General features: G+C 45.8%; 1 protein-coding gene across 1 annotated transcript in view; it reads right to left on the reverse strand.

The window, feature by feature from the left end:
* The window catches only part of map3k13 (mitogen-activated protein kinase kinase kinase 13), a 30,490-nt gene that overhangs the window by 8,970 nt on the left and 300 nt on the right, over positions 1 to 21,220 (reverse strand). Inside the window, exons 2-5 of the mRNA XM_071517408.1 lie at positions 12,221 to 12,299; positions 1,945 to 2,655; positions 876 to 1,059; positions 396 to 587 (exon numbers count right to left, since the gene is read on the reverse strand). Of these exons, the coding sequence (XP_071373509.1) occupies positions 396 to 587; positions 876 to 1,059; positions 1,945 to 2,587 (1,019 nt within the window). The 5' untranslated portion in view covers positions 2,588 to 2,655; positions 12,221 to 12,299. The remainder of the gene's footprint in view (positions 1 to 395; positions 588 to 875; positions 1,060 to 1,944; positions 2,656 to 12,220; positions 12,300 to 21,220) is intronic.

Here is a 21,220-nt window from a genome sequence, read left to right on the forward strand (position 1 = left end):
TTGAACACACACATTTTTCTTTATTTTTACTATTTATGGAATTATGCAGTGACCAAAAAAGTGTTAAACAAATCAAAACAATCTTATATTTAAGATTGTTTAAAGTAGCCGACCTTTGCCTTGATGGAAAGGCAAAGGCTTTGGAAAGAAATTCATACACAGGCATCAACTTCACTATTTATATTAGTCTAAGACACAATTTTCAAGCATTTAAGCATAAGCCTTTAGATCAAAATGGCTTTAAAGTAATGAAAAACATAGTACATTCAATCAGGTGTGTCCAAACTTTTGACTAGTAGTGTACACTAACGATAATAAAAAAAATTGTGAAACAAATTCAAAGTCTTTGCAAATGATTTGCTCATCTGGTACTGCTGGGAGAAGAGGCGACTCACTTGGGAGACTTGAGATCTCTGTGGATTATCTTGTGGAGGTGCAGGTAGTTCATGCCGCTGGCGATGCCCGAGGCCCAGTCCACCAGCAGCCGGGGGGTGACTTTACGGCCGGCCCTCAGCACCTCGTACAGCTGGCCCTGGGCACAGTACTCCATGATGATGCAGTAACATGGGGCCTGGGTGCACACACCCCTAGGTTGGATAAAACACAGGGAACGCTTAGAATGTATAGAGCAACGGATCCTAACAATGACAAACACAACAGGTGTCAACCATCTAGACTCCATCGGAGGTCTACTAGCCTAACACAATATACTAGTTCACCCAAATGACTAGGCTACACACAATCTGTCTCCAATTAGACTAAATTAAGGTATAATGCCACAGGATCACTTTACACACAGTTATATGTACCGAATTTATCAACATAACATGCAACTTAAATTGGTTTAATTGTGAGCAAGATGGTTGTAGACTTACTTGAAGCCGATGATGTTGGGGTGCTTGAGTTTTCGCAGGTGTTTAATGTCCGTCTCCTTCTGCTCGCGCACCTTCTTGATGGCCACCTCCTCGGAGTGGAACTTGCCCAGGAAGACGGCTCCCTGCGCCCCGCTGCCCAGCCACTGCAGCTCCGAAATCTCCTCAAACGGAACCTCCCACATGTCTGGACACAAACAACATGGAAGATGTTAGGGAAGCAGGTAGATTTAATTTACTCAATTTACTATCATGTCATTACATTTAATAATAACACTGATATGATACTGACTGCAGCATGTTGTTATTTTTTAAATCCTATATAACCAATATTGCCCTTCAGCGCTGACTGTTTTCATTTGTCCAAACTCTCTTCATTCCCTGATAATTCCCTCTTCACGAAGTTAATTTCCATCCCTGTAAATAAGAATTTATTCTTACATGACCTGCCTGGTTAAATTAAGGTTAAATAAACACAGTGAGGACAGGACATAGTGCACAGGACATAATGTACAACCACTTTAAAGATAAATGTCCTATTGCTTATATCATCTAACAGGCATTTAACAGATCAACTAACCATATTGAACAAAAATAAATCCAAGTCTCTGAGTGAAAATGCTATAAATGTCTCATACATTTAGATAGTGACTCACACGCTGTTCCATCCGCCTGTATGTGGTTTTAAAACAACTGTGGAGGAGAAGCTATGCGCTACTGAATACTGCACCGCATTATTGGATGGCACAAGCATGCCAGCTGACCGACCACAAGACCCAACCCAGTTCTGTCTAACCACGACTTGTAGCCTGCAGCCTGTATCCAGCTGCTACAGGCAGCCCTGCAGCGCGCCTCACCTTTACCATGACCCCAATTCAAACTGACAGCTGTAAAGCTCTACCTAAACAGCAATATGCTCAACCTGGGGATGGCTACTCATTTATGGTTTCAGAGTACATTGTGAGAAAGTTTGTCTCAGTAGTTTTAAAAGGGGCAGGAAATTTAGGATTGAACACAGTGTATTGAGTTTCCAAAACTAACGGCATGCAGTAAGATAAAAGCTGGAGCTAACCTTGCTGTTGTAGCTTGTATTCTGTCGAGTAGGTTTTCCCTATGATGTTCCAGACTGGACGTAGACAGCCAAACAGCCCCTCCAGGAAGCCGCCTGACCCAGGCCCTGCTCTGTGGAAGTGCAGCTTGATGTCATCAGGATGATGGGGGTGGCTTTGTCTGCCCCCTCCACTGTGGTCCATGGGACAGTCTCCCTCTCCCGTCTGCTCCTCCCCTCCGCTGCCACACCCCCCGTGGTCACAGGAGGCCGGCGACCCGGCCTCCTCGTGGTCCTGCTCCTGGAGCTGGAGCACGCTGTTGTCAAAGTGCCCACCCTCGCTCCGCGTTGAGTCCACGCTCAGCGCTGTGTTAGGGGGGCTCACCCCCCCCAGGACCGAGTCCTCGTCCTGGCCTGGGGGCTGCAGCGTCTGCAGGGGAACGGGCAGGTGTGTCGGGGGGGCCAGGTCTGTGATAATCTGAGGGGGCAAGTTAGAGGGAGGAGCCTGAGGAGGCTGCGGTTGAGAGTTGGGTGTATTCGATTTCTTCATGGCGTCCCCAACCACAGTAAGTTTAAGCTCCTCCTTCAGCTTGCCCACCAGCAGACTGGGGCAGGAAGTCCACGAGAGCACCTCGGGGGAGCTACCCATGGTGCCGTGCATGTGCATGGGCTGCCCAGTGATGAGGAGTGGAGCGCGGCCCTAACACACTGGTTTATCTGAATGCTGTAAGTCACCTGTAGAATAGGGAGATAAAGAAAGAGAGAGAGAGAGAGAGAGAGAGAGAGAGAGAGACAGGGAGGGAGAGAGAGGGAGAGAAAGGGGGAGAGGTTAACCCAAGTCATAAAGTACATGACAAATGAAACGTGAAATGCAGATTAAAATGAGAAGCTAAGCTAAATCCATTTGGTTGATTGTAGACACCTCTGATACAACGTAAACACATGATTAGAAATGTTGCCATGGTCCCCCATTCCCTCCACAAAGAGATGCAATCCTCTCATTTCCTCTCATAGATCTGGGATTGAAAGAGCTTACATTAATGATGATTATTTTTAACCATACAGCACAAACTCCACAGCAAGGGGGGGGGGTACAGAAATACCGGAAATGCCTTAAATCAGGGCATAAGAGAGTGAGTTAGTGAATGAAAGACAGTGGAGATACAAATAGTGCAATTCTGGGAAATGGTTGGGCTGAACTGATCGCACAGACACATACACACAAGCAGGGCTTTACTATGTTCTCTGTGAAGCAGTAGCAGTAGCAGGGATTAAAAGCCTGGCTGCATATTAGGAGTGCTGAGAGCAAAACATCTGGCACACAGAGCCCAGTCTCACTGCATAACCAGCAGGGCCGGCCACAGCCATCACCCATCACAGGCCCACAGCCAGCCGCACAGCCAACATACCGGCTATTCTACAGTTACTGAGCCACCAGGAGAAAATCCATACCGTCCTAATCTGCCTGCTGGTGTTACGCAAGTCAGTGCTGAACCAGGGACAGAGGCAGGGACACAGCTTTCCTAAAAGGGAATTACTCTGGAGTCTAAATACACAGAGGTCATAGAGCAACATGTTGTTGTCACCAAAACCCCCTGATTACTGGGATACTGTGTGACAGGATGATGGTTTGATCTGAAATGCCACCTTTGGACACTTTCTACTGAGCCACTGCAACTAACTGCTGATTTCTCAGGCTTTGCACACAGGTCACTTCAGTCCTAGTTTTAGATGTTTGAAAGCTTAAAGAATAGATACACAATGATAAGTGTGGTATTAGTGTAGCAACCAGTCTCTCGTTATGCCTGATAGTATTAAAAGTTACAAATTATTACCATTGTGTAGTTTGTTAACATTGGAGACAACCAACTTTGTAAATGTCAACATGGCTGAAGTCAACATGGATATAACAGACAGAAATACAAAGTCGATGTTTAGACCATCTAAAAATATGTTAATTGGATGAATATTGTTCCCACGTTTTCTCACTACTCATTGCTTCTCCATTTGTATATATGATGCAAATCCCTGAGCTTCAGAAAGTAGTATGCTGGTGCATTTTAATTGGTTGCAACTGTAGCATACACTGTGTTTTCAGACAAACAGATGGCCATTTATCCACAGTCTGATTGTGCTTGTTTACCAATCTCGGCAAAAAAAGCACAAAGCAGTGAATCAATTTCAGTGTAAATGACACTTGCTTTTTCCTTTAAACCCCCCGAGGACATGGCCTCTGAAATCCAAGCAAGTTTGCAGGGAATAGGAGGAGAGAGTACGCTCGTACAGTAGAAAATAGAGAGAGAGAGAGAGAGAGAGAGAGGGAGAGAGGGAGAGAGGGAGGGAGGGAGAGAGTGTACAGTCTGTACAGTTGGGAACAGGAGAGCAAAGTCCATGGGGGAGGAGACAAAAGGGAGAGCAGTGTGTAACGTGGCAGGTTCCTGAAGGGGAGAGGACGGTCCTGAGTCCAGTCCAAACACACTTGGTTTCCTTTGCCCCATGTATTTGTAACCCTCTGTGTGGAACACTGGCATGAATGCACATTTCGGCCACTTGGCACAGGACACAAGTACAATCAAGCTCAGCTGAACCGTCTCATGACTAAAACACTACTGCTGTAACACTGCAATGCTTAGACACCCAGCCTGGACTTGGGACCCAATGGTTTGTGAGTGTGTGTTTATGCATGTGTGTGTGTGTGTGTTTGTGCGAATGCATGTATGTGTGTGTATCTACTGGGGGTAACCGGAGCGCTGTGAGAGTGTAGTGGCTGCCAGAAACTCATCTATAATGCAGGCCTGTCTCTTAGCAGGCTGCTGAGAGTGCAGGGGAAGGAGAGAATGCTCTCTCAGGTATCCAATAAATCCGTCCCTTCCACAGCCGAGACAACCGAGCCGTGCGAGTAGGGGCCCGCGCTGTAATTCCACCCCACGGACAATCCTCAGAGCTGGGCTACTGACGTGGGACGCGGTGGGTGGATGTGGTCGACTGGATAGAAACACACGCATATGAGAGACGCACGCCCACATACGCACACACGCACAGTGGCCCCTATAACCCCCATTAGACCCACTCAAAAAACACAATTATCTTTCCTGAATAATGACTACAGAGCAGTGTGGCGGACAGCAGTTTTTCACTCTGATGCCTTTCATCCCATTGCAATTTCTCCCATTTCTCCTCTCTCTGCCCAAATCTCTTTCCTATGCAAATAGGCAGGGTCTGAACTTCTATATCTGACACCAAGAATAGGAAACGCACCTCTCGCTCTGTCCCATTAATCACTAATGGAAGATCTCTACAGCCATAGAATCCCATGAATAATGTCTGCGCCCAATCAACAAAGGCTTAGGGTGTCATTTACAGTCATTTATTTACAGGATTTTCCGAAGTGACCGTGACTGACTGGGCCAGGGCAGAGGGGACCATCCCTCTGATGCGAAAAAAATGGGTTTAACACGTTTGACCAGCGTAGATATCAGCTCAGAGAAAGAGACAGTTCGGACGCAGAATGGCTAAAATCAACTGGGAGAGAGGGAGAGAGAGAGAGAAAGAGAGAAAGAGAGAGAGAATTATCAGGGGCTGATCCTTTAATCCTTCTACAGGGCTCCAGAGACAGGCTTGTACAAACACAGACCCTATTCAGCCCTCCCCCTCCAAATATCCGCTACACACTTCCTTTCATTCCTTCCCTCTGTAAAGGCTACCACAATGTGAACTGACAATACCATAATGCATTATGGTATACATACACATACATTTATGCGTGTGAAGCATTGGCAGAGAAAGATGTTATTGGTATTGTTACTGTACTCTGTCAGTGTGTGTGTGTGTGTGTGTGTACAGCAGCTGGTGTGGCAGGGGGATCAGGTTCAGAGGACACACGTGCAAGAGTACACACACGCACGCACACACACACACACACACACACAGGCACACAGAGGCCCGGGGCGTGTCTGGCAGGATCCAATAATCCCACTACTCCCAGCAATCCACTGGGGAAGGCAGTTTTGTTCTGTACCACTCAGCAAACGCCAATACGATCTCTCAGATTCTGTTTCAAAGCACCTTCACACAGCAGCTGGGCCTTCCTTAAGATATCAATGTGGCAGCTGAAACATGAATTAATACACACACTTGCACACTGCATTCATGCTCCTACTCAATCACTGACACACACACACACACAGTGGCAGCAGCATCATCTGTGTCGCCATCACTCTGGTCCTCATTAAGGGAAGCCCTGCTGGGCCCCATAGGGGAACCTCTCTTTAGTTAACAGCTGCGCCACCAACAAAGAACCAATTTAGAGCCCATCCCAGCTCATCATTCACACGTTACCATGTCAACACAGCATCCATCCTGACCTTCTGCTACCAGTCACACTCAGCTTCGTCCGTCCCTCAGGTTTGGAGAGGCGAAAAACCCGGGGTGTGTGTTGTTTCTACTGAGCCTGTCAGATCAGGAGGGCAGAATGAGAAGCAGGCTGGCATATTTTAAATAACAACAATGTGGTAATCACTCTTTTTTACTGAAAGAATAGTGGGTAGTCCATCCTAAGTCTTAAAAGAAGACTTGAATCTCAGCCTCAGGAGCTACCAGTACACACCAACTGTCCATCACATTTTAAAAATCATACTTTCATATAGGAAGAAAAACGACAGTTAAGACATACAGAGAAGTATGAGTGCAGCACACAGAGAGCAAGAGTCAGGCCCATACACAGATACTGTCCAGGTCAAACAGACTAGTCCACTCAATCACTAGGATATCCTCAAGGGCTCGTTGCTGGGAGGCTTTATAAATACCAGCTCTGCACCCTGTTTCCATCCCTCCATCCCTCAAAACAAATGGAGTGAAAAACGGCCGACGAAATGGCAGGTGAGAGCTGTGCAGAACAGAGCTCATCACCATTGATCACCTCAAGGAAGCAATAAAGGAAAGGTTAAGAGTATTAAAACAAAATGGACTGAAAGGACATAAGTGTCTCTAATCATCAGTAGCTCACTGTGGTCAAAGTCACTCTAATCTGAACTATACACGTGACCGTCTCTGTTATTCTGGGTCACAGTGGAGCAGTTGCACTCTAGTATCTGTGTTTCTTTCCCAAGTCAGCGCAGACTATGGACTTTTTCAGGGCCGGCGATCAGCAGGCAGGTAAACAACCTTGTGAAACATTCATCTGGAAACATATCACACATAACAAGCACGGACTCCTCTCTACTTTATGGAGCATGCGGCTGTTTCAGCTTTACTGGCGAAATTCTAACGCAATTACAATATGGAACATCAACTATGGAGACATCTGAAATACGACTCTGGCGCAAGAGCCACCCAGTCCTGATTTGATTGTCGAGATGTGGGCCGATGTCTAAATCAGCTTTCCCTCTCCCTCTCTCTCTCTCTCCCCTGGCCATAAGTCCTGCCAGAGGGGATTGGACTAGCTGCTGTAGGTGGGTGAAAGTAATAATCTGTCTGGTCCGGGCACAGAGGTAGAAGGAAAAAATAAACAAATTCTGGCAAAGTGTTCAGGCATCTGTCGTCACATGGCTGACGTTTTGCTATAATCCCTCTCTCTTCATATTCTGATTCCCTCTGGTGACTCACCTGGCTTGACTAAAATACCTGGTGGTGGCTGGAGGGGAGAGCAGGCCACAGAGCAGTAATCCTGCCTGCCTGCCTTTCTACCCGCCTGCTTGGGGTTTAGACTGCTGGTGCTGCTGGGCAAATGAGAACAAGGTCAAAGCCAGCCCGCTGCCGCCGAGGCCATAGGGAAAGTGTCAGGTGGAATCATCTGGAATCTGCCTGGTTTGTTGTGAGAGCTGGGTTTCTCATGCAGGGTAGAGAGGGGAGGGCAGTCAGGTGAATGAACGGGACAGCATGTCGACTGCCAGAAAGCTGACAGACAGACGGATGACAGAGAGAGTAAAAACCAAACAGCTACAAGTTAGAGGTCTCGGCTTCGGCGGTCAAGTACAAATCAGCAATGTTTGATAGTGTGGTTTGTTGGTTTTTCTGCGATTTCAACTTGCCTAGTCATAAAAGTGCAAAACAAATAAAAAACACAAAATACAGATGCATGCAAGCGGATCCCAGCTGGCTGTCCAGTTATGAGAATATATTCAAATTCACACACTGAGTGAACATGGCTGGTGATTGTGTCAGAACTGTGAATCACTGGCACTCCAAACACACACACACACACATAACACACATAACTTGTGCCTCAAATAGCCTCAGCCGGTACCAGCCAGAATTGGAGAAAATAAATAACAGAAAGAAAAGTGTGTGCGCCATCAACACGTCACACACTCTCCCTCCAGCCTCATTCTCCCAGCCACTCAGTGAGGCTGCAGCCAGCAGGGCAGGCAGGAGGTATCAGCCTCCTGAAACACTTATGAAATCGGCAACTGTCACGCACGCTCTGCCCTCAGAAGACCAAGAGCCTTCAATAGCAGTCTTTTCAGTCAGCCCAACACTTTGTTCACGGTAATGCTTAACGATAAAGCATTACAGAGCTCTATTTATGAATGCTAACCAGATCTGTCCGGATAGATGATGAATTCAAACAGACAGAGAGGGACAGCGGGGCCAAGGAGACAGTGGAAGGAGAGACAGAGGAAAGCGAAGAACGAAACAGAGGAAGAAAAGTAGATTGGGAAGAGAGAGAAAAGGACATGGAAAGGCTGTGAATGAGAGAGAGATGGAGGGAAATCTGTAGTTGGGAACAGAGAGAGTGAGGTCAGAGAAACAAAAGAGGTAGAGGAGAGAGAGAGAGAGAAAAGAGAAAGAGAGGAGAAGAAGAATGGTAGCCAGTGCTATTCTGCTGCTGTGGCTGCTTGCGGGCTGATACTGTACCGACCGAGCTCTAATGGGAAAGACTCCCAGAGCGACAACAAAGGACACAAGAGGAGCCGGCTCCATGTGAACTGGGCCTGTCTGCCCTGCACGGCCAGGAGACAGCACACACACACACACACACACACACACACACAGCACAGCACACCAGAGCAGCTGCTGCCACAACAATCCCCCTTGTGCTCCTTTAATAGGGACGGCCTGCCTGGCCCGCCAACAATGAGGGACGAGGAGAGCGACAGACACACAAAAGTGACACAACAGACAAACACGCATATTGCAGGAGGCTGGCCGTGACTGACACCATTTTAATGGCTGCAATATGAAAATGCACAAGACGACAAAGCGAGGAAAAAATGGGGCATGTGAGTTTAAAGAGAGGAAGTGGGTGTGTTGTGCTGCATGTTCTTTCTCCTGCCTGAAGAAAGACTTTGCCATAGCAGAAAGCCAGGAAATCAATACACATTAGTGCATCTATTAGCTCCTGGGTTCATACCATCCCTGCTCGCCCTTAAAAAAAAAAAACGCAACATGCATCTCATCTCCATTTAGATTCTGAGCAAATATTACGTCTTCCACCCCAAGAAGCTTAGGACACACACTCCAGAATAAATGCAAACAGCAAACACCTCATGGATATGAATATGGAGCCATTATTTCACTGCTGTGTGGAGAATGGATGGATGTAGCTCTGCTCTCCTCCACCCCTCCTCCTCTCCTCTAAAGCCCGGCTGCCGGCTACTCATCCTGCGCCGTTACATAAACACGCTTAGTAACAGAGGACAGAGGTGGACACACACACACACACACACACACACACAAACACACACAGAGCTTTCCTGCTGCCAAACTGAGTAAATAAAGAGATGGATAAAGATACAAAGCAGGAGAGAAAAGAAAAAGAGTGAGGCAGCGAGAGAGGGAGAAAGACAGGGGAACAGAGAGAGAGAGAGGCAGAGTTAACTCATTATAAAAGACATAATGAGAGACTGGATAAAAGAAAGAGGATGTGATTTGTGTATGTACACATACTGTACTGTAGGCTAGCATCCGTCACGGCAACAGATTTCAGCCCATGGCTGTGTGTAACACATGTGTGTTCCAGAAAAGTCTGTCCTCTTTGACCAAGAGCATTATCATCATGCCTCCGAGGTTGTGTTTTGTGTCATTTGGCTGGTAGGTCGGGGGGGAGGGGGGTGGGGGTGGGGTGCTCTGCTGGTCTATACCTTTACCTATACCTCAACCTGTCCTTCATCAGAGGGCACAGAGAACTACTGCATCAAAAACCAGCAGCAGCATCACTGCTGCCTGAGCCCAAAATAGCTCCTCCACGCACCAACGCACGGCCGCACGCACGACCGCTCGGCACGGTCCCGCAGCACTGCTACTGAACAAACACTGACAACTGATTCACACACTTACATACACACACTAAGTATGTGCACACGCAGACATACACATATATGTAGACAGAAGGACAAACTGTCAAACATACAGAAAGACAAAACACAGACACGCACTCACATGCACACATAAACACATACAAGCAGACGTACCACTTCCACTCAGATCTAAGGCAACGGCACTGCAACAGCACATTACTCACAGCAGACAGAGCTCAGATGCATGGTCCTTTCTCAGCTCTGAGCCAGGGACGGAAAAAAGCCCACAACCCAACCAGGGGAGAAAGACTGGACTGACGCTCAGGATGGAGAAACACAGGGAGAGAGAGAGAAGAGGAGAACGACAGACATTCCTCTAACTGGGTCCTGCAGCGCCCGGGCTGTGAGTGGGTGGCAGCGTCACCGGTCGCTGAAGAGCTGCTCACGTCACGCTTTTCATGAATGGAGCTGCCTGACGCAGAGAGGACGCGAATCATAGAGAAGAGGTGGGTGGGTGGGGGGGGGGGAGGGTCTTGTACACAGAGACACCCGGAGAGGAGGAGCGAAGGTGATGGCGGGGGAGGAGGTGGTGGTGGGGAGGGGGGGAGGGGGGGGTGTTTCAAAGCAGCACCAGCTGGGAACAGCAGGTTGGGCTGCGGTGGCGTCTAGCTCTCTGTAAGTAGGGCAGACCGTTTCTGCACAAGAGAAAATCCCATTGTACTGAATCAGTAATCAGGACTCTCCATCCCGTTTGTATCAACATCCCACATATGAATGCGCACTGTATCCTCCTTAACGCTGCTATATTAAGCTATTCCTATGTGCCAAAACATTTCATATGTGCATGTATACTTGAATATAACAACAGCCCCTTGCTTTCTTTTGAAAATGTACCAAACAACTAATGACTGTATTTTTTCCTTCAAGTCTGGTAGCACAAAATGAATCCTCTGTTACTGTTAATGTTGCAGTAAAACAACAGCCCTTTTTCAACAGAATTGTTTGTGTGTCAGTAGCAGTTATGGCTAAATACATTCATGTGCGTTAACGTTAGCAGTAGAGGTTAAATAATTATATGGCTTGTATATTAAGCCGTCTGATCCACTTACTGTTTGGTGATGAGAAGATTGATAGCACTTTCACTTCTATTCAATTCAATATCTATTCAGTTTGTTTTGGTGCATGCTAACGCTTTAGCACACCGCTGTGTGTTTGGCAGCTTGTTTGGCACAGTTTCAGAAACACCATAACACACTAAATGCTGAACAGAGGTGAAACTGATACTGACCTTCTCAGAACAAGGTGACCCAAAAGCTAAAAAGAAATTGTGTATTCCTTTAAAATCTTTAGTTAACTAAGGCCACATCCACATCCTCTCCCACACACAAGAGGGACCAGGGACTGTAGAGAAGGAAACTCTGGACATGTGATTGCAGTCATCAAATCATTTTGATTGACCTACATTTTCACCATTGCTTGTAAACGCCCTGTGCACAGCAGTGCTTTTCTCAAGTTAGCTTCTAGAAGTATTCTACTGCCCACTGGAAGACTTTCTATTCCATATCTTTAATGTTCCTTCAGAGCATGAACAAAACACATTGGAGCCTATATTTTCTCCCTGTTTCACTACTACCACGTTTATACATTCCTCTGTGTACTACTGACAATTAAATTAAAAAGTAGCCGAAGTTGGCAAGTTGGACAACTTCAATTTTTGCATACACTGAGATCACTCTAGCAAAATAGAAATCAAAACACCTGAAAGGAGGTTAGTCTATAGTCAGGAGACACAAGAAAGGTTTGAGTTGCAGTTTTAGAAAAAGGGTTAAGGAAGGCAGAGAAAAATTAAAAGGTCAAAGCCGGTATTGAAGATAGACAGCTCTTTTTCTCTTGTTTTTCACCAAAAGGTCATCTAATGCTTGTCTCTTAATGGGCTGAAAGAACACTACTTTATTTAGCCACTCCACTTGTCAGCACACGGATTATGCGTGTGTGATTATGTATTTGTTAGCATGTTTTTGTGTGTTTTTGTCATTTGTGTGTGTGTGTGTGTGTGTACTGACCTGTCAGGTGGTTACTGAGCATCTCATAGGTCTGCTTAGTGTGTTCTGGATCCAGGTTCAAGTCTCCCTCGCTCTTCACCTGCATAGAAAAAAACAAAACAAAGGGTTCACATAGATGAGTGAAATGTAAAACAGAGAGCTAACATGAATAAATATGATACATTCACGCAATAATTCCCAATCAGAGCCCTGGCAGAAAAACATTACCATCTGCAACATGTCGAGGGCAACGTTAGATATTGACAGAACGGTCGATTCAACGGATGATGAAGGGACTGGAGAGGAAAGGGGGCGAGAAGAGGGAGTGACTCAGAGGAAGGGGAGGTGGTGGTGGTGTGTCTGTCTATGTGTGTGTGTGTGGGTGTGTGTGTCTGGGGGTAATGGCAAAATCAGAGATTGAGACCGACTGCAACCAGAGGGGGTATCAAAAGAGACTGATTGAGAGGGAGGGCCGGAAGCTGAAGGAGAGGCTCAGGGAACAGATGCTACATCCCATCCTCTCATTACAGGCCCAAACCTCTGGGGGGTGCGGGGCGCTGAAGGAGTGGAGTGGTGGTGAAGAGGGGTGGTGGTGGAGGGTAGGAATGTAATGATGCATGGAGAGAGGGGGTTGGGGGTCGGGGAGCAGTATTGTCCAATCTCTGTCCTCCAGCCAGACCCCAGCAGGGGACACTGCCAGAGGAGGAGGCTTGCTGCCCCGGGGCGAGGCTAAAGCTCAGGCCTCCAAACAGCCTATAAATGGCGTGAAATGACATTCAAATGAGTCACGGTGCAGATGGCCAAGGACGCTGGCTCTAATGGGACTGGCATTAAGGAATGGTGAGTGCACTGGCTGAGTGAGTGGTGGATCTGTTAAAACCCTTAACGCAGCTTTGTAACGCATAAATCAAAATTAACACAACATCAAACATCCTTAAGGCTCTTAAGAATATAAACAAGTGAGTGTAAACCAAAATGGCTACTCCCACCTTGTTGTTTTTTATGACACATGCCTGTAAAGACACACACAAAAACACAGCTGGGGAATTCCCCTGAAACGGGTTCTCGTTGAACATTGACCAGTGAAGTTAAAAGAGAGATAGAAACCCAGAACATAGCAGCAGGGAGTTCAACTACCTGACCTGTTTGCTTAGTGAGAGAGTCTAGCTCTGCTCTATAGACAGAATTCCAAAGGTCAGGAGATCACAAGCTTGTGTGCTCATGTGGAAACAAGCAAAGCCACGTCGCATTAAGAAAACCACACTGCAACTCCCTGAGCGAGTGCTCTGCTATATAACTGAAGAGCTTCGAAAGCCACAACAGCAAGCTCCATTTTTGAAGTTGAATAGCAGAACTGCACAAGACTCAGGGGCTGCTGGGATGGCACAGTTAAAGGCATTCATGTGAAGTAGCCAGGGGCTAAAAGAGCTGCTTCAGCCGGGGAAGCTAGCGAGCTTCCATTCATCCAATACTGTGGCTCTGCTCTGCTTTTTATTAAAGAAATTAAAGTGGAGAGAGACAGGAAAGACGGGTAGAGAGACAGGGGGATGACATGCAACAAAGGTGCTGGGTCAGATTCGAACCCAGAACACCGAGCCACCAGGACGCCCTGATGCAAAACCCCCTTTTACCATCCAAACAGAAAAACTTGACAATACAAACATAAGACAAATTATGAAGAATCCTCCAAGTTTCTGAGCTGTCATTTAAGCTCGATGAGACCACTGTGGTAAATAAGGTCTCTCTGCACAGGACCGCCAGACAACACACCCAAACAGGAGGTAATCTGCCCATACTAATTTCAAAGGCTAAATCTGTAATTGCAGTACGGCGCCCCGTGTTGAAAGGCGCCACCCCACTGCTGGCTTTGTTTACACAGTGATTAATTAGATTGGAGACATTTTCTTTCACTTTGAAAATTATTTGCTGAGCTTTTGACGCAATCATGTGTCACATTCACAGCAGCTGCAAACAGGATTGTGGCAAAAACAGCCTGCTGTTGTTTCTGTTGCCTCCTACTAGGGAGTTGTAGATGACAACACCTTCCGTGGCAAAGGAAAATAAGTACAGGCTGTACAGTAACATCGCCTCTGGTTGTCTCTGCCATATTTGTTTTGTTGGTAATAGATGGATTTGCCACATCCTCATCTACTTGCCTACTGTGCATAGTGTGAATGAAAAATGAGATCCAATCACACTGTTGACAGAATGCAATCAGCAAGAAAGCATATAAATACCAGGTGTAAATGAGGTCTTGAAGACTTTTCAAGAGCATCTATAAATAGGGATCAGAAGTCAACCTCAAGCCCATTATAATTGTAATATACTTCTAACTTGATCTAAACTTTTTAAAAATTACATATGCATCAGTTGCACATGAAATAGAGCCTTGCAGTTTTGCATCAAGACAATTATTACATTTACTTATTCCAAGTCCCCAATGAAATGCCTGTGGGGATGTGTGGTAGCATGGCTAATGCTATAATACCAGAAATAGCTAACAAACTAGCCTACCACTTCACCTCCTTACACACCCAATGTTTAGCATGGCCTAGACGGTCAAATAAATGCCAGACAGTTTCTTTACACAATTCCAAACCAAAGATACAAAAAGAGTCTGACCTCTGTCTCTCCGTTAGCCTTATTCCAGTGGCGGTCAAAGCTTTGTGCCCCATCTTCATCACTGGCACACACACACACTGTACCGACAGTCAGCGCTCCACGTGTCCCGGCCTCTCCGCCGAGTGCAGCGGGGCTGTAAACCACACTGGCCTGGCTCCGTTATGCACACTCATTACTATTTCACCAGCAGCGGAACAGCAGCACTGACAGCTCCTGTGTCCCCCACATTAATAAGAGAAAAAGCACCATCGCCCACACCGGCTTAGAGTGGTTTACCTTTCCAATCTGCCATCGCATGCAGCGGCCACATACAGACACGCTGGCCACACACACACACACACACACATATAACTACATGCAAAACAACAGACTTCCAAGCAGGCCTCAACACTGAGCATGCCTGTTGAGTCCTGTGATGACATGTGATGACACACATACAGTATGTGGCTGTTCCATGATGAGAAGACAGCAGTACACATGATACTGTAGGGCATAGTAGGGCAGGCACATTTGCCTTTCATGATTCCAGGATTCAGCGACTCACTGATTCTTCTCGAGGTCACTAGTTCAGTGACTGTCTTAGTCTTTTATGTACGTGTTAAACTTGGAAATAGTGTGCAAAAGCAATCAAGCTGTCAATGGGAGGAAAGCTTTTCTCAGTTGCCGGGATTGGCTCAAGGTCTATTGTTGGCTCAGCAAGAGTCGGTCTTGCTCTGCATAATGACTGACCAGATGCTTCTAGGTGAAAGCTTTCACTCCGTTCGAAAACCAAATCAAATTGAGATGCATTTCTCCCTCTATCACTTTGATGCAATAGGGCATGTCTGTGCCCATAGTGAGCCTGAGCAGGTAATCTCTGTTCACATTTATAGCAGTGAATGTTTAATGAGGATATTGCAATATAGTTCATTTTGATTTGGTTTGGTTAGTATTCCTTGCACACTCTCTTTTACTTTTTTTTATTTTTAGCACAAAAATCCTTTTGGTTACGTAGAGTAACAATAGCGTATTAGCCACAACAACAACACTTTCACCACATGTAACACAACCAGAGAGCAGTGATTGGGGGCAGTTTGTCAGGCAGGTCAGGGAAAAATTTATGCGAAAAGTCTGGTCCTGGGAATGTTGACTTGATAGACAAGGACAAACCAGTTTGGCTAAGTTGGATGGATACAAACAGGCCAGCCTGGCTGATTGGCTGGTTTTTACAAAGCAAGGAAAGGCGGGCATGGATGAGTGAGTCCTGTACACACACAGCCTCTGATTCTGAGAGACAGATAATGCTTGTGAGATTACAGTGCGGGGCCCACCAACGGCCCACAGCCTGGCCGAGCCGCGCTGCGAGGAAATTACATAACAATGACTGTTCACCACTCCCAGAGGAATCCACTCCACAACAACCCCTCTATCCTGGTTCCCTCCTGTCATGCATTCAGAGTAGGCTGTAGGAGGAAACAGATGAAGAACGGCGGATAGAAAGCCGGGCTGCTGCGCTGTCCTGTCCTCCCTCCCAACCGTATGCACCTGGTAATCCCCAGCATGATTTATGGCATTGCGTGCGGAGCTATAATACAGAACACAGCAGCCAGTCTTAGATAACAAGGAGCGCTATGAAGGCTCTCCAGCCTCTTTTTCGTCTGATTATTTTACTAAAGAGAATTACACAAGTGGGAGGAGGGGAACAACACACTGGGACGTTGTGCCTGAATACAGTTCACCACCTCCTTTCACATCCCAGATTGGAGGAGAGATTGTGGGGGATTGGGGGGAAGAAGAAAAAGGGGGGCGATGTAAAGTGGGAATTTTAATGTGGCGAGAGAGGGGATGGGTGGCAGGCGCTGGTGGTCTGGCTGAGATTACAAGTGCGTGCGTGGTGGAGGGGGATTTGGTGCTGCTGCAGCTCGCTGTGCTGGATAAGGGTGAGAGGTTAGAGGGATGTGTAAGGTCACAGCGGAAATAAGAGGTATATACTGTAAGGGCTGCATGATTATCACAAAAACTACACTCCCTACTATTAATTGTGATTATTTGTCTTGGTTTCAGAAAACAAAAAGATTTTATTGCACTTTTACCATTAACATATACTTTCAATTTTTCACTTTTTTCAGTGAAGTATTTCTCAAAGTAGCAGCAGCTAGAAAGTCATGTTTTCACTCTTACTGTCTTACTCTTACTGTGGTCCATATTTAGAAATTGAAATAACAAATAATTACTTCTTTTTACGTTGGGGCGCAGCTACAACCCTAAAGCAAACTTTGCACAGAATCTACACTCTGTCTTCATCTGGTTTAAAAACAAAGTAGCTCCAAATGACAGACAGTCCACTGTCCAGACTTGTGAGAAGGAATTTCCTCTCTAATGTTGGGCTAACCCATTGTTTAACACTTCACTTGTCACTATGTTTTTGGTCTAGGGAAGGTGTCTTTCTTTCTTTCCCACCAGAGCTTCCTGCTTCTCCATCTTACTGTAAATTTTGTTTTGGTCACATGATGCACATTGCACATTAAAAGGTTGTGATTGATCAGGAAGCACTTGATACAACACACCATGGCTTTCAGTTAACTGAAAATAACAGACCCTTCACTATCGCCGAATTACATGATTATTAATCATGGAAACATAGAATCGGGACATACAATTATCTATGACTAATTGTGCAACCCTACTGTACATATACTCTACATATGCACACATGAATGCTCAAAGATACCACAAACACACACAAACATACACACACACACACACACATACACACACACACACACACCCTGTATGACTTGTGTGTGTGCTCTGGTTCTTGCTCCTCCACTCGTGTGTGTTAATATGCTCCCCATGAGGCGCTGCAGGCTGTGGTAATTATAGAAGCTCGGCTCGCAGAGGAATCACAACAGAGCAGTACATTTAAAGCCATGCGCACTTGCATGCGCACACACATGCATGCACGCAAACACACACACACTAAAACATTGTACACGGTTGTCATTGAAAATAAACATCCAAGAGAAGTGCATTTTGTACATTTTTATCGAAGTTTTTCTGATGTAAAATGGGTTAAGAGAACCAGTGTTCGTGGCGTTTGGTCACATTTTGCACTTTAATAGTGCAGATCAAGTTATGATCATTCTAAATATGACTGTGCACTCATAATAACCAGCAGACACGTAGCAACCCGCCACATTCGGCCAATGTTGCTCCAGGCAGCAAAGCCTGCATAATATTAACAGCAAAGCCCAAGCGCACTCAGGATTCAACAATGCAGAGTTAAGCTAACCCCTCACAGTCACAACTGTAATACCCCTGCCCAAGAATAAAGAGTCGCGGGGCTTAACCCACTTCTCCACAGAATCCCAATCCTTAAACAGGCTGACCAGCAGAGAGTCTGAAGAGTATGTCCAGTAAACCCCTGGCGAACGACAAGTCTCCAGAACAGCCAAGAGAGCAAAAAAGGCCCAGAAGACGGAAGACGCTCGTTTTCTTAATCAAGCCGAGTCGTCACTACTGGCATTTAGGGGTCTGATATAGATGTGAGGCGTGCAGGGCGAGCTCCCAGTGTGACAAGCTGGCCCCACATGTGGAGCACAGTGCGCAGAGGATGGGGTAGAGGCAGCAGGCCCTGTGGAGCTCAGACAGTGTCATTACAGAAATGTCATTCAGCAGGAAGGAAAGGAGGAGAGGGCCTGGGGGGCAGGGAGAGAGAGAGAGAGAGAGAGAGAGAGAGAGTGTGAGAGAGAGAGAGGGAGGGAGGCAGGGGGGCAGGCATTCATTCACATCCCTCCTTCAGCCCAAGGTTTGTTATTTGGCTTTTTCCGCTCAACTGCCCTTCAGGGCTGCTTTGCACACAGTGTGATGTGACCATACAGTACATAAAAGCTGTTAAGCATTCATTAATGTAAAGTCTAAACCAAGCACATTTAAAACGGAAACAAAAATAGCTTTGATTTTTCATTGAGCCTGAACTTTAGCCCAAACATTTGATTTTGTGGAGGTTCAAATAGCCTTTCATTGTGATATCCATCCATGGTTGTCTGATTTGCAGTGTTGAGCCTACAACATGCTGCGCTGGTTTGAAGCACATGAGCTATTCTCCCATGAACTATATCTCTTCCAATTTCCTGTCTCTCCTGTCACTGTTTATTTAAAAATAGCCTATGTGTAGGATGGCGCCAGGACCTTGTACTAAACACAAGTGTTTATGTTTAATGCTAACACACACATGCTGAAATTCAATTCTCAAAGCGATATTCTGGACAATGTCAAGGCAGATTTATAAGAAAAATAAGTGGTATTTTGTTTGTATGTATAAACGTATTAATGAATTGAGTCCTCACAGCCAAGAAAAAACTGTTAGATTATTTCTGCAGTGCTAAAATCCCCAAACTGTGCGACGAATACAGTATGTGAACATTGGAGAAAGCACAAAAATATAACTATCCGGAGTTAGATGATCATTTTATTTTCAATTCAGAACCAATTTAACATGTAAACCAGACACTGACATCTCCATCTTTGTTTGATCTTATGAACGAGCTCATTCATACATAAAAAAGCTTGATAAGACATGACATCCCTTTCCCTGGGCTGACTGCTATAAAAAACGAGACCCAAAACAAACAGGCCTATAGTCTCCTGGGCTGGGATTAGAGCTCCGGCCAGCTGCATGGCTACACTGCTGCTGCTGCTACACATGTCAATTACATAAATACAGTGTCCTGTCTCTACGCCAGCATCAGACCGCCCCCCCTCCCCCCTCCTTTAATGTCTCTACTGACGCTCTGCTCCACTCTGGACTCGATGATGATAGCTCAGATGTGCAGGTTCCCTTGACAACTGGACACACATGTTGCCATGCAACAGCATCACTTGAGGTGACCTGTTTCTTCAGGACAAAGGGGCTGAAAGTGTTGAACCAAACAGCAATAATCATAACATATTATCTGCCAAAGCAATATGGGAGCAAATTCCAGCGCGTCTTCTCTCTTTGTCATTTAGGAAATTAAATGAAATTGCTTTTTCTCTCAGGAATAATTTCTGCGCCAATGAAGAGTCAGCAGCTTCGTAAATACTCCGCACCTCTCTTAACTAATGTGGGTGAGGTGAACATTATCTGCTGATTCATCGTTAGTGGTGGAGGTCAGATTCAACATCAATATACAAGCCTCCTGGCTGTATAATACAAGTTGTTCTGACACAGAAATATATGAACCATGACGATAGCTTTCTTTCAAATTTGTATTGGACAACCATAATGTTTTCCCCTCTTGTTTCTGGGCTATTAGCCTTAAAAAGGCCAAACCACCCCCCACAGGTCTAGTTGCTCACATGTGCTGTAGAGCTGGTGTTGGGTGTCTTTGTGCCATAGTTAAGAACACACAGAGTACCTGAGAGGTGCAGCCTTCGACACACTGTCTGTGGGGGCCTACATTTGGCTGATTGGTGCTGTGTGTGACCTGTAACTGCACCTTGTGGCACTCAGCTGATAGCAGACAAGCAGCAGTTACAGGAGCAGCAGGCCATTAGTGACACACGTGGACACTTACTGGAAAATGTCCTACTCAGCACAATGGAGTGGAATACAATGCCGCTCTCATGACAGCACACAGCATCCACGCGTCACACACACAACGCTTTCCACGGCCGACTGTCAAGCCGTGGGACAGGGGAGAACACACTGTTGTGACACCAAGTCTTCATGAAAGGCGGTCATTCTAGATGAATGATCGTCTCTGATTTGTGTCAGATGTACCATGATGGCTGCTACAGTGGCTATGATACCAGTCCTACCACTGACAGACAGGAATACAGACCAGTGCTCATCATCTCTGAACCTGATCTACTTCTTAGACCACATAATGTCCTCGATAATATATGAAACAATGCAAAAATATGCACTGAATGGAATCAAATAAAACAAAACAGACTACAAGTTCAGCACAACAGCAAGTGGCAATGAATGCACCACATAATAAATCAGAGGTAACCTAGAGGCTATTTTACTCCCTTTATTATAGGCACGTAGTCAAAATACTTAAATAAACAACAGTATATTCTTGAATAACATCTGACAGCTCAAAAACAAACATTTTCTTCACAACCCATCAATTTAGCCTCGATTCTTGCAACAGCAAGGAGTAGCCTATAATTTCCTCCAACTCCTAGGCCTACGTATAACAGGCAAGGACAGCGACTTTTGTAGATCTAAAAAAAATGCTGTATGTATTCTACAGCATTGTCCAGGTGGTTATATAATGATGTGGAAAAATAACTCGAACCTATTCAAAACTCTTCTATGCACAAGACCCGGTATCTGCGATTTGAGCAACTATTACACACTGCCTCTTTCTCTTGATTAAAACTACTTGGTGTAGCCTTGCTCCGTTAACACTGCCTTGAAATAGGCGT

The sequence above is a fragment of the Centroberyx affinis genome, unplaced genomic scaffold, assembly GCF_046629955.1.
Source record: "Centroberyx affinis isolate AG114_WGS23_722 - 3 ecotype Tasmania unplaced genomic scaffold, CSIRO-AGI_Caff_v1 ptg000490l_1, whole genome shotgun sequence".
NCBI classification, from domain to species: Eukaryota; Metazoa; Chordata; class Actinopteri; order Beryciformes; family Berycidae; genus Centroberyx; species Centroberyx affinis.